Genomic DNA, 17,274 nt, shown 5'->3' on the forward strand with positions numbered 1-17,274 from the left:
CTTTCCTCAGTGGCACATGAAACAGCTGTGCTTGGCAGATGGTCAAGGTGGTCTTCATTTTCTGGGCCCTTTATTTTTACCCTTTCCTGCCTGATCCATGAATACTGCAGATCAGAACAGGAAAGAATTTTTTTTTTTTTTACTATATGAGGGTCTTCCCAGGAGTCTTGAGGCCCAGAGCCCTCTCCAGATCAAATTGTGGAGTCACTTTAATAACTGGTGTGAAAAAGGGGTTTGTAGCTGAAACATTAGCTCAACAATAGAAACAGTTTCATGTAGAACTAGAGAAGGACAATTTTTAAAGGGGGAAAAGGATGGAGGTGATCAGAGGACTTCATACAGGATTAAGAGATGCTCCATTTATGTCTTGGTTCAATCAAAAACAGCAGCCATGTATTGTTTTTCATGAAGTTTACAAAATATGGATAAAATAGGTAATATTTAAAATCTTACAGGCTGGTGTCTCATAAGCCTTCTTAGAAAGTCTTCAGGAATAGCTGGGGGACCATACAAGGCTCTTAATTTTTTTAGCAATAAGTATGTTGGGGCTGGTTGTACTCAACTTCAGTACCTAAATGTGAAAGCATTCTCACTGATTCCAGTTGAGCTGCTTACACAAAAAGACACTATTCACTTTGAAGGCATCAAATTGAAGCGCTCCATTCTTTAACTATTTTTAGGGATTAATTTTCAGTGAATTGCACATTCACTTTCCCAGCAGAGATCCCTCTTTTGTTTTGTGTGTTTAGCCAGAATTAATGCAACTGACTTTGTTTGTAATGCACATATTGAAAGAATCAGTTTAATATACTCTTGCAATGTATTTCTGCCATTTTTTCTCCTGGAATGTTCTTTCTTTCTTTCAGTACCAAGGACGCATACAGCACTCCCCTAATATCAAGAAGACAGAACTAGTGGTATCGGAATCTGAACAAATGAACAAGTAGCACCAGTAGTATTGGCCTTAAAGGGTCACTAATTCTTTGTGCCATTTTATTTCTTGTACAAGACAAAATACTCAAAAGAATAACCCCATTGTCTGTCAACATACAATTCAGAACAAGGCAACCAATACAAACAGGGAATCAACATCTACTTATATTAAATAGTACAGGATTGCTGGACAGTTAGCTACACCTCTACTTTAATTCCCCTATACAACTGCTTATATTTCAGGGTTCAACTGAACTAAAAAGAGTAAAATGCAGACCCCTATGATATCAAAGATTGCACCTATAGTGTATGAAGAAAAAAAACAAAGTACAGTAAGGTGTAAGTGGCTAGAGACTTAGCATGGAAAGCAACTGTCCATCTGCCCTATAGGATATGAAAACTAACCGGAGGGAGGGGTAAATAGCTGCAGTTTAGCGTTCTTTTACCATGAGAGAAGAGCAAGTAGACAGGTGCTATGGAGCAGCTGCCCCATTTTAATTCTTAACTTTGTTTATTAGTCCACATGCTGTAGCTACTTATTTACTTTGGCTCAAGTACTAGTGTCCTTAGAAAGGCTGGACTCATATGAACTTCAAGGTTTTGCCTGAGTAATTATTGAGTAAGGGCTTCAGGATTTGCTTGTTAGGACAGACACACAAACAAGCTACTGCAAGGTAAGCAAGGACAGGGATTTATAGTGAATTGCCTGTTCTCTAGTAATTGCCTGGATACATGTAATTGTGTGTCCCCTTCCCCCTCCCCCTCAGCTTAGCCCACAGTGAAAGAGGAGAAATGACCACAGGTTTGCTTTTGTTTACTATCAAGTAGCAATGCGCTTATGAGCAATTTTCATGCAGTAGCTGATGCACAGTAAATCCCTGCCTTTTCTTACTTCATGGAACCTGATTATGTACCCATGCCCATAGTGTAAAAACTTGTGTGGGGTTGTACATGAAAAGCAAGGGCTTTTTGGTGAGATCTTTTATTCCTGATATGACTAAGAGTATCAAGTGTATAAAAAGATGGACTTACCTCAGATCATGGAGTTCTGACCCAGAGCCAGTGATAAGCATAAACTCCCCTGGATATAGCTGAGAGACTGTTAACTCAGCATAAACTTTGCCTGTTGGTGTTAGCATGTGACTTATATTTGTGGTTCCCACCTACATAATAGAATATATAATTATTTCAGGTGCAAAATATACTTAATGCTTGAGCCTGTTGATACTTTATAGTGGCCCTCTTTTATGAATGAGTTTGTTTTATGCATTCTCCCGCTAAAGTTCTGTATCTCTGTGCTTGAATCAATATTTTTGGCGTGGATATGCTTTTATGGACAAAAACATTAGCACCTAAGTTGGGCCCACATGTGAAAGAACAGGGGGTATCCATGCCCATCTTTTATATGTTCATTTTTGTAGGTACAATTTATCTCCCATGTTTCAGTCTGCTCTCCCAAGAATGATCAGTCACTCAGCTAGCTGCCCAGATTTCAGATAATGAATGGCAGATATAAAAATATTAATGAAGTTAATGTTCTTTTGGAGAACAGTCATTTTGTTAGTTATATAACATTAATAGTGTTTGCAAAATATTACAAATTATGTAGTTAAATATTCAAGGTCTGATTCCAGTTCTACTCACGCAATTTTTGTTCTACTATAACTCTACTGACTTTATAGAATTCCACCTGATTTAGGCAAGTGGTCTCAGAATTATGCTCTGTGTGAGGGCTGTTCAGCTTATTTGGCCCCATGGGTTGGATTCAGCCCATAGGGTTTCTTGTGGGCTGGATGACTTGCATCTGGTGGTAGGGTGGTGGCTTACTGGTGCAGTTGCCAAAGGTGCTGTGTTGTTGAAGCTCCAGAACCCAGGGGTGAACACTGCCACCACTCACCCCTGATCTTTTTCTTCAGTTGAAGATTAGAGGCTCCAGTGGTGACTGAAGATCCCAAATTCAGTGGTGGGCAAGAGGATAGGGGGACAAGTAGCAGCAGAGTTCAACCCCTGGGTTCTGGAGCTGCATCAATGCAGTGGCTCTAGCAGCTGTGCAGGGAGTAAGTAAATCCCTTGCAAGCCGTATGCAGCTTTCAGGCCACCACTTAGACCAGGGGTGGGCAATTATTTTGGGTGGAGGGCTGTTTATTGAGTTTTGGCAAGCCATCGAGGGCCACATGACAGGCAGACAGGAGCAGATAAATATTAATTTTCTAAATTTTTGGGAGGCCCTGTGGGCCGGATAGAATGGTGTGGAGGGCTGCATACGGCCCGCGGGCCACATTTTGCCCACCCCTGACTTAGACTGTGCCTATTGTGGTTAAATAATCAACTTTTTGTGGTTACTAGATGTTTACCAATAGGCTTTTGAGTTGTTTAATCTGTTCAGTCATTCTTCTTTTTCTTCTTATTGGTAATACTGATGCATCTTGAGAGAAGACACTGGCTTTGTCTTCACAGAGTGCTAACCTCAGTGTTGCAGGGGCTGTGATGTCCCCTGGTGGCTGTGTGGCTCCTGCATGGCTCTGTCTCTAATGTACCCCTCCCTTGATTGCTCACATGCCCCGTCTTGTTCCTAAGGAAGGTTAGGTAAGGGAGGCTGCCCGCAGGCCTTAGAGTGAGCCGTAGTCCATTCTAGTCTGCCCAGGCCCATGGTATTGGGGTCCCTGACCCTATCAGTTTCTGGTGGTGGTCCCTCTTGGACCTTTGCCCCCTTCTAAGCCCTGGCTCCACTCCTGGGCCAGTTGAGGTTTCCAGGCTCCTCTGCTCTGGCAGTCCCTGACTGGTTCCTCTTGAACCTTTAGCCTCTCCTGGGCCCTGAACCCTGGCCCACTCTCAGGCCAGTTGAGACCTCCAGGCTCCCTGGCCAAACTTGCCCCCTGGACTTGGTTTCCAGCAGTGGCCCCTCCTGGACCTCTACCTCTGCTCCAAGCCAGTTGGGATCACCAGGCACCCTGGCCCTGGCAGCTTCTGGCTATAGCCCTCTGCTGGGCTTGTAGACCCTCTGGTCCTGCTACTAGTCCCTCTCTGGGCCACCAGCTCTCTGAGTAGGCCTTGAGCCAGCCCTCAGCAGGTCTTGAAGCTAAACCACTGGTGGAACTTAAATCAAAACCATCTCAGCCCTCTGGCAGACACCCAAATCCTTTCTGGGTTTAACATAAAATAAAGGTTACCTGTCAGCACCAACAAGCCTCTCTGCTCCATGCAACTCTCCTTTGTTCCCAGGCCTGCAAAGTTGCTTCCTTCCAGTTCCACTGTCAATTCAGGAATCCTGTGCTCTGCAGCCAGGAGCTCCTCACTTCATGGCTTTCAAGGCTGGAGTGCCTGTCTGGCTCCAGCTCAGGGATTATAAGGCAGTGGTATTGTTTGTCATGGCCACATACAGTGTCAGTGGAGATGCAAGATGTGGCTGAGAGGTGTTAAGATCCCTAGGGTGGTTACACATTCGGGAAGACCAGGCCACTGAATGGATATTGCTTGGTGCAATGCCTCACCATGCAATCAGTTGATAGGCTCCTCCGCAAGGGATTCCTTTCTTTTTCCTATGTATGAATGGATTTGGAGTGGACGAGATCATACAAATGGCCAAATTTAAGGACAAAAACGGATTTTTTCCCCTGGTCAGACTGTCACGGACTGTGAGGATTTTGGCCTTCCTTGGTAGCATGGGATACAGTCCTTTCTCTAAGTTCATCTGAACATATATAAGCTAATTACTTCTCTGTTATTGCAGTGGCAGGGCAGTAGTGGTGCCTTCATGACTCCTGCTTTTACCTGTGGCATGCTATAGGGCAGGGATGTCCAAATTCCCTGTGACCTGGAAGGCCACACACCATACCAGCCTTAGCCTATGGGGGTGGACCCCCAGGAATTCCTCCGTTTCCACATGGACAGCACCAGCGGGGCACAGCCCTCTCTGGGATCCCATGCCCCCCCCCCCCCTTAGGATGCATGTGCAGCCTCCTGCCCCCTGCTACATGTGCCACATGGCTAGCATGTTGCCCCTGCTGGGACGGCAGTGCCACCAGCATGTGCCAGCCCCACAGCCTCCTCCTGCAACATGGCTATGGAAGAGGTAACTGCAGGGGCCTGTGGGCCATATGCTAGCCCCTTATGCCCTACATGCAGTCTGTGGGTCATTTGTTGGACAGCCCTGTTATAGGGTGTTCTTGGCATTTTGGATATTGTTCCTTGTATTTGTGGGTTAGTGTTTGGGGGTATTTTTTCAGGTACTTATGGTCTACAAATTCAGGGGACTATCCTCAATGGCCCAAAAAGCTCCTTCTAGCCCAGTGTTCCTAAATGCTGTGAACCTCCTGCAGCCCTTTCTGGAGCAAGGGATCATGTGCCTCCAAATATAAACAAAATCCTGGGCTCCACAAGGACTACCCTATTAGTGCCTCTCTCTTCTTTAAAGGGAGAGAGCTCCATTTTTGACTGTTAAGTGTAGCAGCACTGCCCTGAGAACTTGGACAACAGTATTTTGAGCTATTCCAACATGGCTAAAGAAATTCCAAGTGAGATGCCTTTAGGCCCTCTTCATATAAAGACTTCTGTCAAAGGGTTGTTGACAACTCAGTTAAATCAACATAACCTCCATTGCACAAGCTGCAATGTAGCAAAAGTATTTCCAAGGGACTTTTGATGGGTGATTTTTCCCTTAAGATTTCTGAGAAGAAATAAAGGTATAGCTGCAACATTTCCATTTGTGAAACAGATCCAGTGTGCCCGAGTCCTGGGTTAATAAACTAATCACAGTTCTGTTTACCTTTGGAATGACATTTGCAAACAGATGATCCAGCAGTTTAACAGAATCTTTGCCTCTGATTTTAAACTTGCCAAACGGTGACAGGTCAATCACACCCACTTTTTCCACAACCTGCTGATACTCACGACCCACGGGCTCAAACCAGTTTGTGCGTTGAAAACTGGGTCTAAAGCAGAAAAGTTTAGAAGCATGAAATACAGGATACACATATTTTTGAACACCTACCGTCATGCTATTGTGATCTCTTCAGTAACTATATTGTTCAAATGATCTGTTTTGAAACTCATTCATAAAGAGATAACCCTTGAATTTTAAATAGCTTATCCATTATTTTTCCTTACTTAATAATGAATCCATTGTTACAATCATTTAATATCAAAATAAAATATAAGCAAATGTTTTATTAGGAAATCACAACCAACCCTTTTAATGCATAAACTATCTTATTTACCTGACTCCAGGAGAAGGTTAGTTCCCCCATTCAACATGAGGAAAAAACTCACACATCTTAGAGTTGAGTACAAGTATGGTAGGGCGGCGGGGAAAGGGGGGGAGGGAGGAGGGGCAGGGCCACAGTCAGAGCTGCAGCACCTACCGGCCCTTTCTCCCCAACCCAACATACTTTTCTCCCCTCCCCCTGCATACTGTAAGGCTCAGCTCCAGCTCCAGCTCCTTTCCCTCCCACGCACAGAACACATGCCTGGCCACACAGCAGTGGCAGCTCTGGCTCAGGGATGCTGGTGCATGGCTGGGCAGGCATCAGAGCTCGTAGGTATTCCATACCCAAGAGGGAATGAAGCAGGAGCTAGAGGCTGCTGGGAACAGAAACTTCAGGGGAGTAAAGGCTGCAGGGAGGGGAGGGAGCAGAGACTGTGGGGAGCAGATGAGGGCCGAGGCTGAGAGGAACAGAAGCTGCAAAGGGGGCAGGTGGCAGGGGCACAGGCACCATGGGCTAAAGGGGGTACAAGCGGTGGGGGCCACCTGCTCCCTAAACCATCTGTCCCTGGCCACTGCTTTCCCCACTGTAGTGATGGGGGGGGATGAATTTAAGACAACCCTCCAATGATTAGATTCTATACATGGAAAATTATAACTAATTTATACATTTCCCAAATATACACACACACATTATATATACACACATACACAACACCTTAGTCTGTCTCACTGTCTGTCTGTAACACTTTATTTGCACTCTAATTGGTTGTCTTGGCAAACAATCAGAGTGCTCCAAAAGCATTCTGGACAGGAGGCGGTGGCAGAGCGTGACCATGACAGTGGGGACAGAGGGGACGGAGTGGGGGGGGGGAGCCCAGCAGTGCTGGCCTCACCCATTGCCCCCCCCCGGCCCTGCTCCCTGGAGGCAGTGGTGACACAGGGTGCTGGCTGAGGGGATGAAGGGGATGGCAGGGCAAGCTTCCCCTCCCCAACACTCCTTGGAGCCAGTGCCGGCACGAGGGGAGGGGGAACAGGGTCAGGCCCGCCATGATGCGGGGGAGGAGGCCCAGACCTGAACTGCTAGGGAAGAATGGGGTCAGGCCTGAAGCAATTGGGGAGGAGACAGATGAGGACTGGGGGGAAGGGGGTGCAGGGCCAGAGGCTGGGCTCTGTCCCCGCTGTGTCCCCTCCCCCGGTCATTCTTGACAGGCGATTTGCTAGTGTGTGTGTGTGTGTGTGTGTGTGTGTTAGTCTAATTATAGGAGGGTCATTTTAAATTCAATGTTGTCTTGAACTTGGCTACATATGGTGTATATATGGTTAAATTTGTAGAAAATCTCTGAACATTAAAAATAACAGAAACTGTTTTTACTGCTTCAATTTGTAACCATGAGGAAACCTACAGCTGGCTTTCTTGTTGAATCATTTATTATGGGTTTGATTATTAAAGGCTTTAGTTTGCTGATCCACACAGGACTCCTTACTTCTTTCCTGAACTTTGCTCAAATTGTTATTCCACTGGTGGAGGGGAAGACAAGGTTACTTGCCTGACATTCCCCACTGTAAGCAGGTATGCAGGTTGGAACAGAAAGGAAGAACCCATTTCTCTTACTCACTCTTTGCCCAGAGGGGAGTAAACTGATCCATGAAAAGGTTAGATAATTGAATCCCCTTTAGATCAAGTGCAGAGCAAAGGAAGAGATGTGATTGAAACACTGTTGGTTCTCTGGTTGGTAAAGTTACAGTGTATCTTGTTGTGCATGCTTGAGAATGTGCACACCTTTAGAAACAGATTTAAAGGAAAGAAAATTAAATCACACAATTTAAACATGGAGGAAGACTTATCTCATAGACTTTCTCTAGATAACCTGAGTGGTAAGTATATAATTCCTATCAATCCTAACCCAAAAAATTTGCTTTCAGGACAACTGACCAAGAAAAAAGAAGTAATCTTTCACTGACTTGTATCCAATCTCATCTCCTGGTTTGTAGAACCAATGTGGCTGCTCCCATCCTGCATGGAAACCCATTGAACATTTGGATTTAAGCACTTCATAAAGCCCACTGGCTCGCTCTGTAGGCCTCCCAGCAAACCTTTCTTCTTTAGGATAACCAACTGGAAAAATGGTAAGACAAGAGGCATGCTAAATATCATTCACCAAGAAAGTAAACCACGTAAAAAGGAGTCATAAATTTCACATCTATATTACCTAGGTGCAAAGCTATATTTTTTAAAATATGACAAATACTTGTAAATTATCTTCTTACTAATGTTGTTAAATCCATAAGACTCTCTTGCTTTGATTGCTGTATATTCTGTGGTGGTCCATTTTCCATAACGATTCGGATCCAATTCTATTAGATCAAAAGGAGGCTCCCCATTGAAGATCCAATCACTGAGATATTTTCCTATACCACCGGCATGGATAATGCCATATCTTTAAAAGAGAAAAATCCTCTGGTATTGAATCATCCAAAATAACTATTACTAAAACATAGAGTATTACAAATTATCTTTAAACTATTTCATAGTTTCATGGATGTTAGGGGCTGGAAGGGACCTTACAGATCAGTGTTTGGTTATTCAAATCCACTGGCATTCCTGAAGAAAATGTCCTCTTCCACATGCTCAAAAGGTAGTAAGTATGATTGCTAACAGATGGCAATCATACTTCCTGGAAAAGGAAGCTTCGTTCTATCCTAAAGTTTAGAACAATGTCATTAAAGTTTTATCAACTTTTTCTGACAAAAAGAAAACTCACCAGTAAACACTACAGTAAGTTCCCAAACTGCTGATTTTCAGAAAATGAAGTACAGGACACAAGATTACTTTTTCCTAACAAATATGCAACCCTGAATGCAAACTATGGTGGCAATTTAGGAACAAAAAAAAATTCAGGGGACAACAATAGCAAGTATACTCTAGCCTAGACCAGTTCCCAATAAAGTTGGAACATTCAAAACTAAATACTACCCTGCATCCCAGTTCCATTCAAAACAGGGGACCATGAATGGATGGGAATAAGAAACTACCAGGAAACTACTCTGTAATAGCTCCAAAATTAAGAAATAACAACTCTTCCTCACTTGCTATATTTTCTCTCTTTCCTAATATGCCTACTACACTTGTAGTTGTAAGCGGTTGGTTCTGCCACATGCATGCCTGCAGAGAGTCCCTTTCCACTACAGGAATTGTCTGCTGGCTGCTTACTGCTAAAATCCAATCCCTTTGTGGCACATGTGTGGTGCAAAAGGTTAGCTCATAAGGGACAGTCTGACATAGTATAATTTATACAGAAACTACATTAAAATAATATTGTATGATAGAGCATGCAGAAATTAGGAAATGCCAGAATTAGGCTTTCCTGTAACCTAAGCTCTGTCCCCTGGTGTGTTTGTACAATGGTTAGACCCATTTAAAAGTGAAATTTTTGTCCTGTGGGAAATTCCATACATTTGGAATCTAGTTTAATTCTGAATCAGGATAAAGTACTGAAACTTTCAAACTGTTATCAAAATGGCAGACTCTGAAATATTTTAACATTTTACAAAACTTTAACTAAAGCTGAATAGGTTTGTTTTGATAAGGCCTATATGTTTTATCTTGACTTGTATGTTTTGTCTTAATTTTTATGGCAGCACAGAAGACAGGCTGCCTGAGGGGATGAACTGGGGATGTATAACGAAGGAAACTTGTCTATGGGATTCCTGCTTCATTTGTTCCAGAAGCTGAAAGGTACATGATGAAAAAAGGATGAGATTGCAGAGAGATAAAGGATGGTCTCTTGGTGAGATAGGGTTGAACACTACCTTGACAAATGGATTCTATATCTATTCCTGCCATCAAGTCTTAATATGTTGCTAAGCAAGTCACTTACTCTAAAATTTTTAAAGGCTGTCACCAATCATATGTTCCTCAGTTTCTTTGCATCTGAGTTGAAACACTGGAATCTGATTTATAGGAGGGGTCAGCACTGACATCAACAGCTAAAGTCAGTGGGAAACTCTCTCACATCTCAGATGTTGTAAAAATGAATTCATTTTTATTTGTGAAGTACTGAGGTGAGTAATAAAGAAAATCCCAGGAAGAAATTAATAATTTTGTCACGAGATCAGGATTAGATTAGCATTCAGTAAATAAGGTCTAGGGTCAGAGAGGGAACAGTGAAATTTGAACAAAATATTGAACTGCTGCTTATCTGCTGAGTGCCAGACATTCTGCATACAGAATAAAGCAGATGTGCTGTGGGAAAAAAAAACAGGATATGATAATGTAATCATAATGTACATGGCACAATGGAGCTGATTAAAGTTACACAACTAACCTTCATTCTTGCAGTTCCTAATTCTAGAGTGCTTGACTTTATAACATTAATATTGCTTTTTTTAATACAGTGGGTTTTGTGCATAGCATCTTGTTTTTTTAAAACAAACTGAAAAATGCAAATTCATTCATGTGGCATGATGCTGACAGAAACCTTAAGATCGATTGTATGGGCCTGTGTCACTAAGGCTGATATTTTATGGGCTCGCTCATACTAGCAGTAAGTGTAATGTGCCCTAGAGCTGGAGTGGCAAAGGCCCCCTCCAGCTGACACTTGGCCCCTACCTTGTTACTCCATGCAGTCCCTCAAGGTTCCACCCTATTATCTCTCCTGCCATGCCTTGATGTTATTATTTGAGAGGGCAGCTGCCCCTGGAGGACAAAAGAGGTTTTGGGATGATAGGCCCTTGTCTGAGCTGAGGCACCCTAGCCGTGACCCACTTTACTCTGGCTGTGTCCATCCCCCTGGGGTCCACTCTATCAGGACCCCAGGCCCCGGGCCTGAGCTCCAGCCAAACCATCTACAGGGTCCAGGCCCCTTGGCCCCTGGTCTCACCCCCTGTGGGCTCTGAGCCCCCTAGCCCCTGGTCTTGCCTTCTGTGGGCTCCAGGTTTGGATCCCTTTAGTCCTTGCTGCCAGGTACTCAGTTCTCTGACACACTACAGTCCTGCTTCCAAAATGTTTGCGTTTCTGCTCCACACAGGCTGCTGGGCTTCAGGCCCTAGAAGTGCTCTGTGCTGGGTGCCCCTGCAGCACCCCAGTGGTCTCTAATTGTCCCCTTACAGCCATATCCAGTCCTCCAGTCAAAATGCCAACAAAAATGTTCCCGTCAGGGTTAATCTCACCCCATGGTAGCACTAACACAAAAGCTCAAGACACTTACCTTTTGCTGCTTAGGGTGCAGGGTTTCTTCCAGCCCTCCTGTGGCACAGAGTCTTTCCTCTATAGGTAGGGCGACCATAATAATAATTGGAGGGAAATCCAGGATGGGGGAGTCATGGGATGGGGCCAAGCAGGACAACATGCGTACGCACATACCCACACCCACCAGGGTGGATAAAAATCAATGGTTTGGGGGATTTTTAATCTTTTTTTTTATTTAAATAAGATTTTTTTAATTTAATTGTAATTTTTTTGCTAAAATGCTTTTTTTTTTAAATAAAAGAAACATGTATAAAGATAGCTTTAATTTAAGATATGTTAAAGATATCATCATGGAAAATGGATTAGAATTTCAAATTATATACTATTTAAGATAATATATTCATGTAGCCTTTTTAGTAAAATTTTATAAAGAGGTCACAACAGGCCATAGACTATATTAGGGGCCCAATCTTATGGGTTTCCCAGAGGCTCCTCTGTAGATTAGTAAAGATTAAAGAAACATTAGTTTCTTTAAAATTAGTAAAGATTATAGCAAACAACAAGAATGCACTTTTTGTAGAAAACAGTGTTTAAATTGAGGCTTCCTGACTAGTGATTTAAATCATATCCACCCTGACACACACCTACACACTCACCGGCCCACACACACACACACACACACACACACACACACACACACACACAGAGTCCCAACCCTGTAGCTCCCAAAAGACCAGAGAGCAGCCCATTGGCTGGGCTCCCTGGAGAAAATTGCAGCAAAAGTCCCAGACTGGCCTGAACCCACCCACACGTACCAGGAGCTGCAGATGTGCAGGCAGATTCCTACCAAGCCAAGACTTTTGCTTCAATTTTTTCCAACAGCCCGAATGCTGAGGCAGCCTCCAAAATCTGGGACTGTCCCGGCATATCTGGGACACATGGTCACCATATCTATAAGCAGCCCGGACTGGCTCTTTCCTGAAGCTCTGCCTCCTGTGTCTCCTTCAGCCAGATTGCCCTCTCTGGGTCAGGCCCTGGGCTTATAAATCCTGCCCTGAGTCACTTGACCCTTCACTTCTGCCCAAGCTTGTCAATCACTGCCTGCACCTGGGACTGGCAGCCCTTTATTTTTAAGACTCCATTTGTCCTTGTAAGTCTATTCCAGGGGCTGGGGCCAGCTAGCTGCCTCTCCCCTTCAGTAATGGGATAAGGGCCTTCAGTAATGGGATAGGATATAATAAAGATATATAAAAGCTAGGCATCATTCTGTAGATCAGCACTACATAGGAATGAGACACTTTGCTAGTGAGTTTCAAAGATATTTCCTGACAGCTGAGGAATTGTGTGATTCAGGCCCGACTCTTCCCCATCATTGGGGTTTCTTGTCTCAGTGCCATTTGCCTCACCTAGTCATTCCCATTCTCCACCCCCAAACTTCTTACTTCAGTCCCAGTCTCCTTGCTCATTTACTCAGAGCCCCAGTCTCCTAGCTGTAGTCTTCTTGGTCAGGCAGTCCCAATTTTTCTGCAACTCCCAATTCTAATTCCTCTCACTGGTGTCCAGCCCCATTTCCTCCTACCTCATCCTAAGGATATCTACTCTTCAGTCCATCTTTTGTCTCCTCAGCATTCAAATCAGGCAGCTTCCTCTTCTACATGGCCTAAATTTCAGGACCAGAGTGTATGGGGGGGGAGCAGAATCCCTGTTTAAGTCTGGGTGCACAGACAAGGTGTGGCTTGCAGTGATCCAGAACTACAACTTCGGGCAGAGTTCTGCTCGGTTCTAGGCTGCAGCATGCCCAGCATGGACAGGATCTTTAGTAAGTAGTGACCATGTATAAACATTCATTTCTAGCACTGGACAATTTCCATCACTAGAAATGATTCCAGGAGGGGGAGTAGTGCAGATGTTCGGTCTACAACTGCCCTTTTTCCCCTTCTTCTTGTGCCATCACAAGACCAGGTTGATCGTGGTCTGGGGAAAGTGTGGGCTGTTCACTTTCTTGCAAAGACTGGAGCAGTGGGACAAAATCCCATGCTCATTTCTCACACCAGAAATTCCAGTGTGAGAAACAGGCAGGGTGCTCACAGCACTGCTCCCTCTACTCAGCTCCCAGTGACTGGGCCTCTGGTGTGAGAATTGGGGAGATGTTTTGCCACACTACCCTGGAGAGAACCTCCCCAAGCCTGGTTCCTGGCTCCACTAGCTGGGCAGTATAGGTGGCAAGGGGAAGCCTATGGGGCTGGAAAATGGGCATTGGGAGGCTCCCTTACTTAGAGCTCCACTAGCTCTGAAAATCTGCACTACTCTCTCTCCTGGAATCATTTCTAAATCACTTCCCCTGCTGCCCACTTGGGTAGCACACAAGTAAAGGAGAAGCCAGAGGGGGCCATCAAAGTCCCTGACCTCTTCCTGAAACAAAGGACTGCATGGTTTGGGGAAGAGTCAGGGAGCAGTAGCTGCTGATCCCATCCAAAACTAGTCTGGGAAAGGAGGGGAGTACCTAGGCAATGCCCCCAGCCTGCTTCTCACTCTGGGGATCCTGGTATGACAGGAGGCTCCCCTCCCCTCCCTGTCTATGGAAAGGACTGGAACAGCTGCCTCTTGCACCTTCTCCAGACCAAGGTGACCCAGTCTCAGGAAGACACAGGAGCCTTTCCCCATGGCTCCATTCCTCTTAGTTCTTAGGAGGAGTTAAGGCTAGGAAAAGTGTGTAAACATTCATTCTTCTAGGAGAAATTCTTCTGGTACCGACTTCCACCTGGTGGGAAGCAACTTACTTTTCTCCTGGAATCAGTATTTTTGGTCTGGGAGAAAGACCATGAATGTTTGTACACTTCTGGTTTCTACCGAGAGAACAGCAGAATATCTGTACATGGGCTCAGTTGTAAAGATCTAGAAAGTCTCCACTGAGCATATTTAGGCTGCAGGTTTTCAAAAGCTTGTAGCTTGGCTAACTTCGGGTGGATGGCAAAAGGCAAATCCCTAGTACAAATGTCAAGTTCCTACTTCAAACTTGGAGGCACAAGAATTTTTCAAAGGAAAGGTCAACAGAACTTTTAACATGGGCCAAATACACTTTCCCTAACCTAATTCTTAGAAATGACTGAGCTGTTTTAACTGAAATTGGCATATGGTTGTATAGCAAAATTTAGCCCAAGAGTCTAACATTTTTCAAAGTTATAAGTAGCTGAAAATGGGTAAGTACTGAACAGCTTTAATACACAGTACTACCAGATTTACCTACAATCATTACCAGTATTAACTTGTTTTCACGTTAAAGCACTTACCTTGTTTTTTTGACAAATAAATAATAGAGGGAAAAATTGCAAAGCAACTAACTATACTCAGACCTAAGCCACAATACCCTGATTTATTAACAGTGAGATAGAGACTGACAGTGTACACAAAAGATCACAACATTAATCTGCTTCTGCCATGACCTAGAAATGGAGAATGGAGCATCAATGACCCTGAAGAACAGAGAGAGGGGTCCAATGTGAGAGTCTTGTACACTCTTATAAATGTGGGACAAGGCTTACAGATTAACAGTACAATTAATGTATTCATTGAATCATAAAATCATAGAAAAATAGGACTGCAAGGGACCTCAAGAGGCTATCTGGTTCAACCTCCTGGTCAAGGCAGAATCATTCCTGTCTAAACCATCCTAGACAAGAGCTTGTCTTACAGCTCTTGAAAATGCCAAGGACGGAGATTCCACAACTTCTCTAGGTAACAGTTCTAATGCTTAACCATTCTTAAAGTTTAAAAGTACTTCCTATATCCAAGCTACATTCTCCTTGCTGCAATTTATAACTATTGCTCCTTGCCATTATCCCTGTGGCCATAGAAAAAAAAGAGTATATGACTATCATCTTTATATTCACACTTCAGGTATTTGAAGACTGTTATCAAATCCCTCCTCAGTCTTCTCTTCTCCAAACTAAGAATTGTAGTTTTTCCTACCTTTTCTTATAAATCATATTTTCTATATTTCTATACCACTAATAATTTTTGCTGTTCTCCACTGGACTCTAATTTGTCTATGTCTTTCTTGAAATGCAATGGCCCATACTGGACACAGTACTTCAGGTGAAGCCTCTTCTGAATAGAGTGGAAGAATTACTTCCCTTGCTTTGAAGATGACACTTCTGTTAATATAACTTAGTGTGCTACTGTTTTTTTCTGTATTAAGGGGCATATTGTTTCAAAATCAACTTGCAATTCACTCCAATCCCCAGGTCCTTTTCTGAAGTACTGAAGCCTAGCCAGTTGTTACCCAGTCTGTATTTGTACATATGATTGTTCTGCTCTAAGTACAGGAATTTGCGATTGTCCTTACTGAATTTCATTTGGTTACCAGGTAATTTGAGATCATTCCTCCAGTTTGCCAAGGTCACTCTGAACCTAATCTTATCTTTCAAAGTGCTTGCATTTCCACCCAGCATGGTGCCATCTGTAAATTTGTTAACTGTACACCCAGTCCCATTTTTCAAATCATGAATGAAGATTTAAATCATTCTTCCTAGAGTTCAATCTTTCAGCAAGACTACTACAGGTATAATTAAAGACTTCAAAACCTCTTGAATCCAAACAGCAAGATGATCATTAAGTTCTTTTTTTTAATTCTGGGAACCTAGGAAAACAACTTAATGAGATACCACATTACATGTGAAGGTTTGTACCATGAAAGAAAACTGGAAAAAAAACTTCCTTGGATTTTGAATTACGTATTAGGCAATTAGAAGAATAATGTAAACAGAGTACTTCCAGTAACAATTACCAGGAATTAGGTTCAACTCATTCCATTTATCTAGGATCAATGATCAGGTAAGATAACTGAACAGAGGTCAGTAAGGGTCTTGCCAATGACTTCAATGAGGCTAGGATGACTGCCCAAGTTTTATGAAAATGTTAATAAGACAAGATCTTAATGATCATAATGGGCAGGAAAGAATGAATGGCAATGTTGATATAACCTCACCAAGTACCACAAAATCCTCTGTGTCTACCCACTACCACAACATAACAGCACCCTCTGTAACAGTATTGCTCACCTTAGCCTTCGACACTTAGTATCACTTGTACACCTCTTCCTTAGCATCTTGCCTCTGGTGTCCCTTAGTACACTGTACTTACTCTAGTACTTAGCTAATCTAGGAGTGTTTGAACCCTTCCCATAAAACAAACAGTCTGTCATTTAAGAGTAAAGGAGTGACTGGAACCAACTTCCCAGGGAGGTGGTCCTCGCCCCTACCTTGGGCAAATTCAAGAGGAAGTTGAACCTGTCTGGGGTCTTGTGAACCCAGCATTCATTCCTGCCTGTGGCAGGGGATCAGGCTAGATGATCTGTTCAGGTCCCTCCTGACCCTAGCTTACTATGCAACTATGACAAGAGAAAAGAGCCAGTACGACTACAAATGAGGGATGCAGATGTGCAAATGATTAAGGTCATCTGTATCAAAGAATGGCATTTAGTATGTTTTAAAAAAATTAAGCCAGCAAGGCTCAGATTTACTGCCATTTTAGCAAGCTTTATTTTAAAAAGTAAAAGGCAGAAGCTGGAGAAATTAATTTACTCACCCAAAGCCAATAGCTACCCAGTAATTTCTGACACCTTGATGTGGCCCCACCATAGGAAGAATGTCTGGAGAATAGGTGATAGGCCCAGCAACCGTGTTAATGATGTCTGCTTGTTTCAGGACTGGAACCATTGCCATTGCAGCCTCTATATGTTCCATTATTCTGTCTAAATCGGACTCAAAGAGTTCCTTTCCAAAACCTGGAGAAATATTTGATTCATGTTGTATATTCATTAATATACTGCAAATATGTATGTCAGCTGCTCCTGTACTGAGCAGTGCTACTGTCCAGGGTACAGAATTAGCCAGTTAAGCCTCTGATGTATATTCTACATATATACAAGTAATGCATACAGCTGTAGTAT

The 17,274-nt window shown here is 43.4% G+C and overlaps 1 protein-coding gene and 1 long non-coding RNA gene across 3 annotated transcripts in view; one reads left to right on the forward strand and one right to left on the reverse strand.

Moving 5' to 3' along the window:
* DMGDH (dimethylglycine dehydrogenase) overlaps positions 1-17,274 on the reverse strand; it is an 88,454-nt gene that overhangs the window by 42,930 nt on the left and 28,250 nt on the right. The window contains exons 7-11 of the mRNA XM_014594309.3: positions 16,911-17,109; positions 8,405-8,574; positions 8,099-8,252; positions 5,699-5,864; positions 1,966-2,096 (exon numbers count right to left, since the gene is read on the reverse strand). Coding sequence (XP_014449795.1) covers positions 1,966-2,096; positions 5,699-5,864; positions 8,099-8,252; positions 8,405-8,574; positions 16,911-17,109 — 820 coding nt within the window. The remainder of the gene's footprint in view (positions 1-1,965; positions 2,097-5,698; positions 5,865-8,098; positions 8,253-8,404; positions 8,575-16,910; positions 17,110-17,274) is intronic.
* LOC109281884 (uncharacterized) overlaps positions 6,399-17,274 on the forward strand; it is a 30,861-nt gene continuing 19,985 nt past the window's right edge. Inside the window, exons 1-3 of one of the 2 annotated variants that reach the window (XR_009461116.1) lie at positions 6,399-6,466; positions 8,060-8,263; positions 9,776-9,872. This is a non-coding gene — a long non-coding RNA (uncharacterized LOC109281884). Of the gene's footprint in view, positions 6,467-7,725; positions 7,790-8,059; positions 8,264-9,775; positions 9,873-17,274 lie in introns of those variants that run through there. The other variant, XR_002088665.2, reaches the window with a different exon arrangement.

This window comes from Alligator mississippiensis, chromosome 3 (assembly GCF_030867095.1).
Source record: "Alligator mississippiensis isolate rAllMis1 chromosome 3, rAllMis1, whole genome shotgun sequence".
NCBI classification, from domain to species: domain Eukaryota; kingdom Metazoa; phylum Chordata; order Crocodylia; family Alligatoridae; genus Alligator; species Alligator mississippiensis.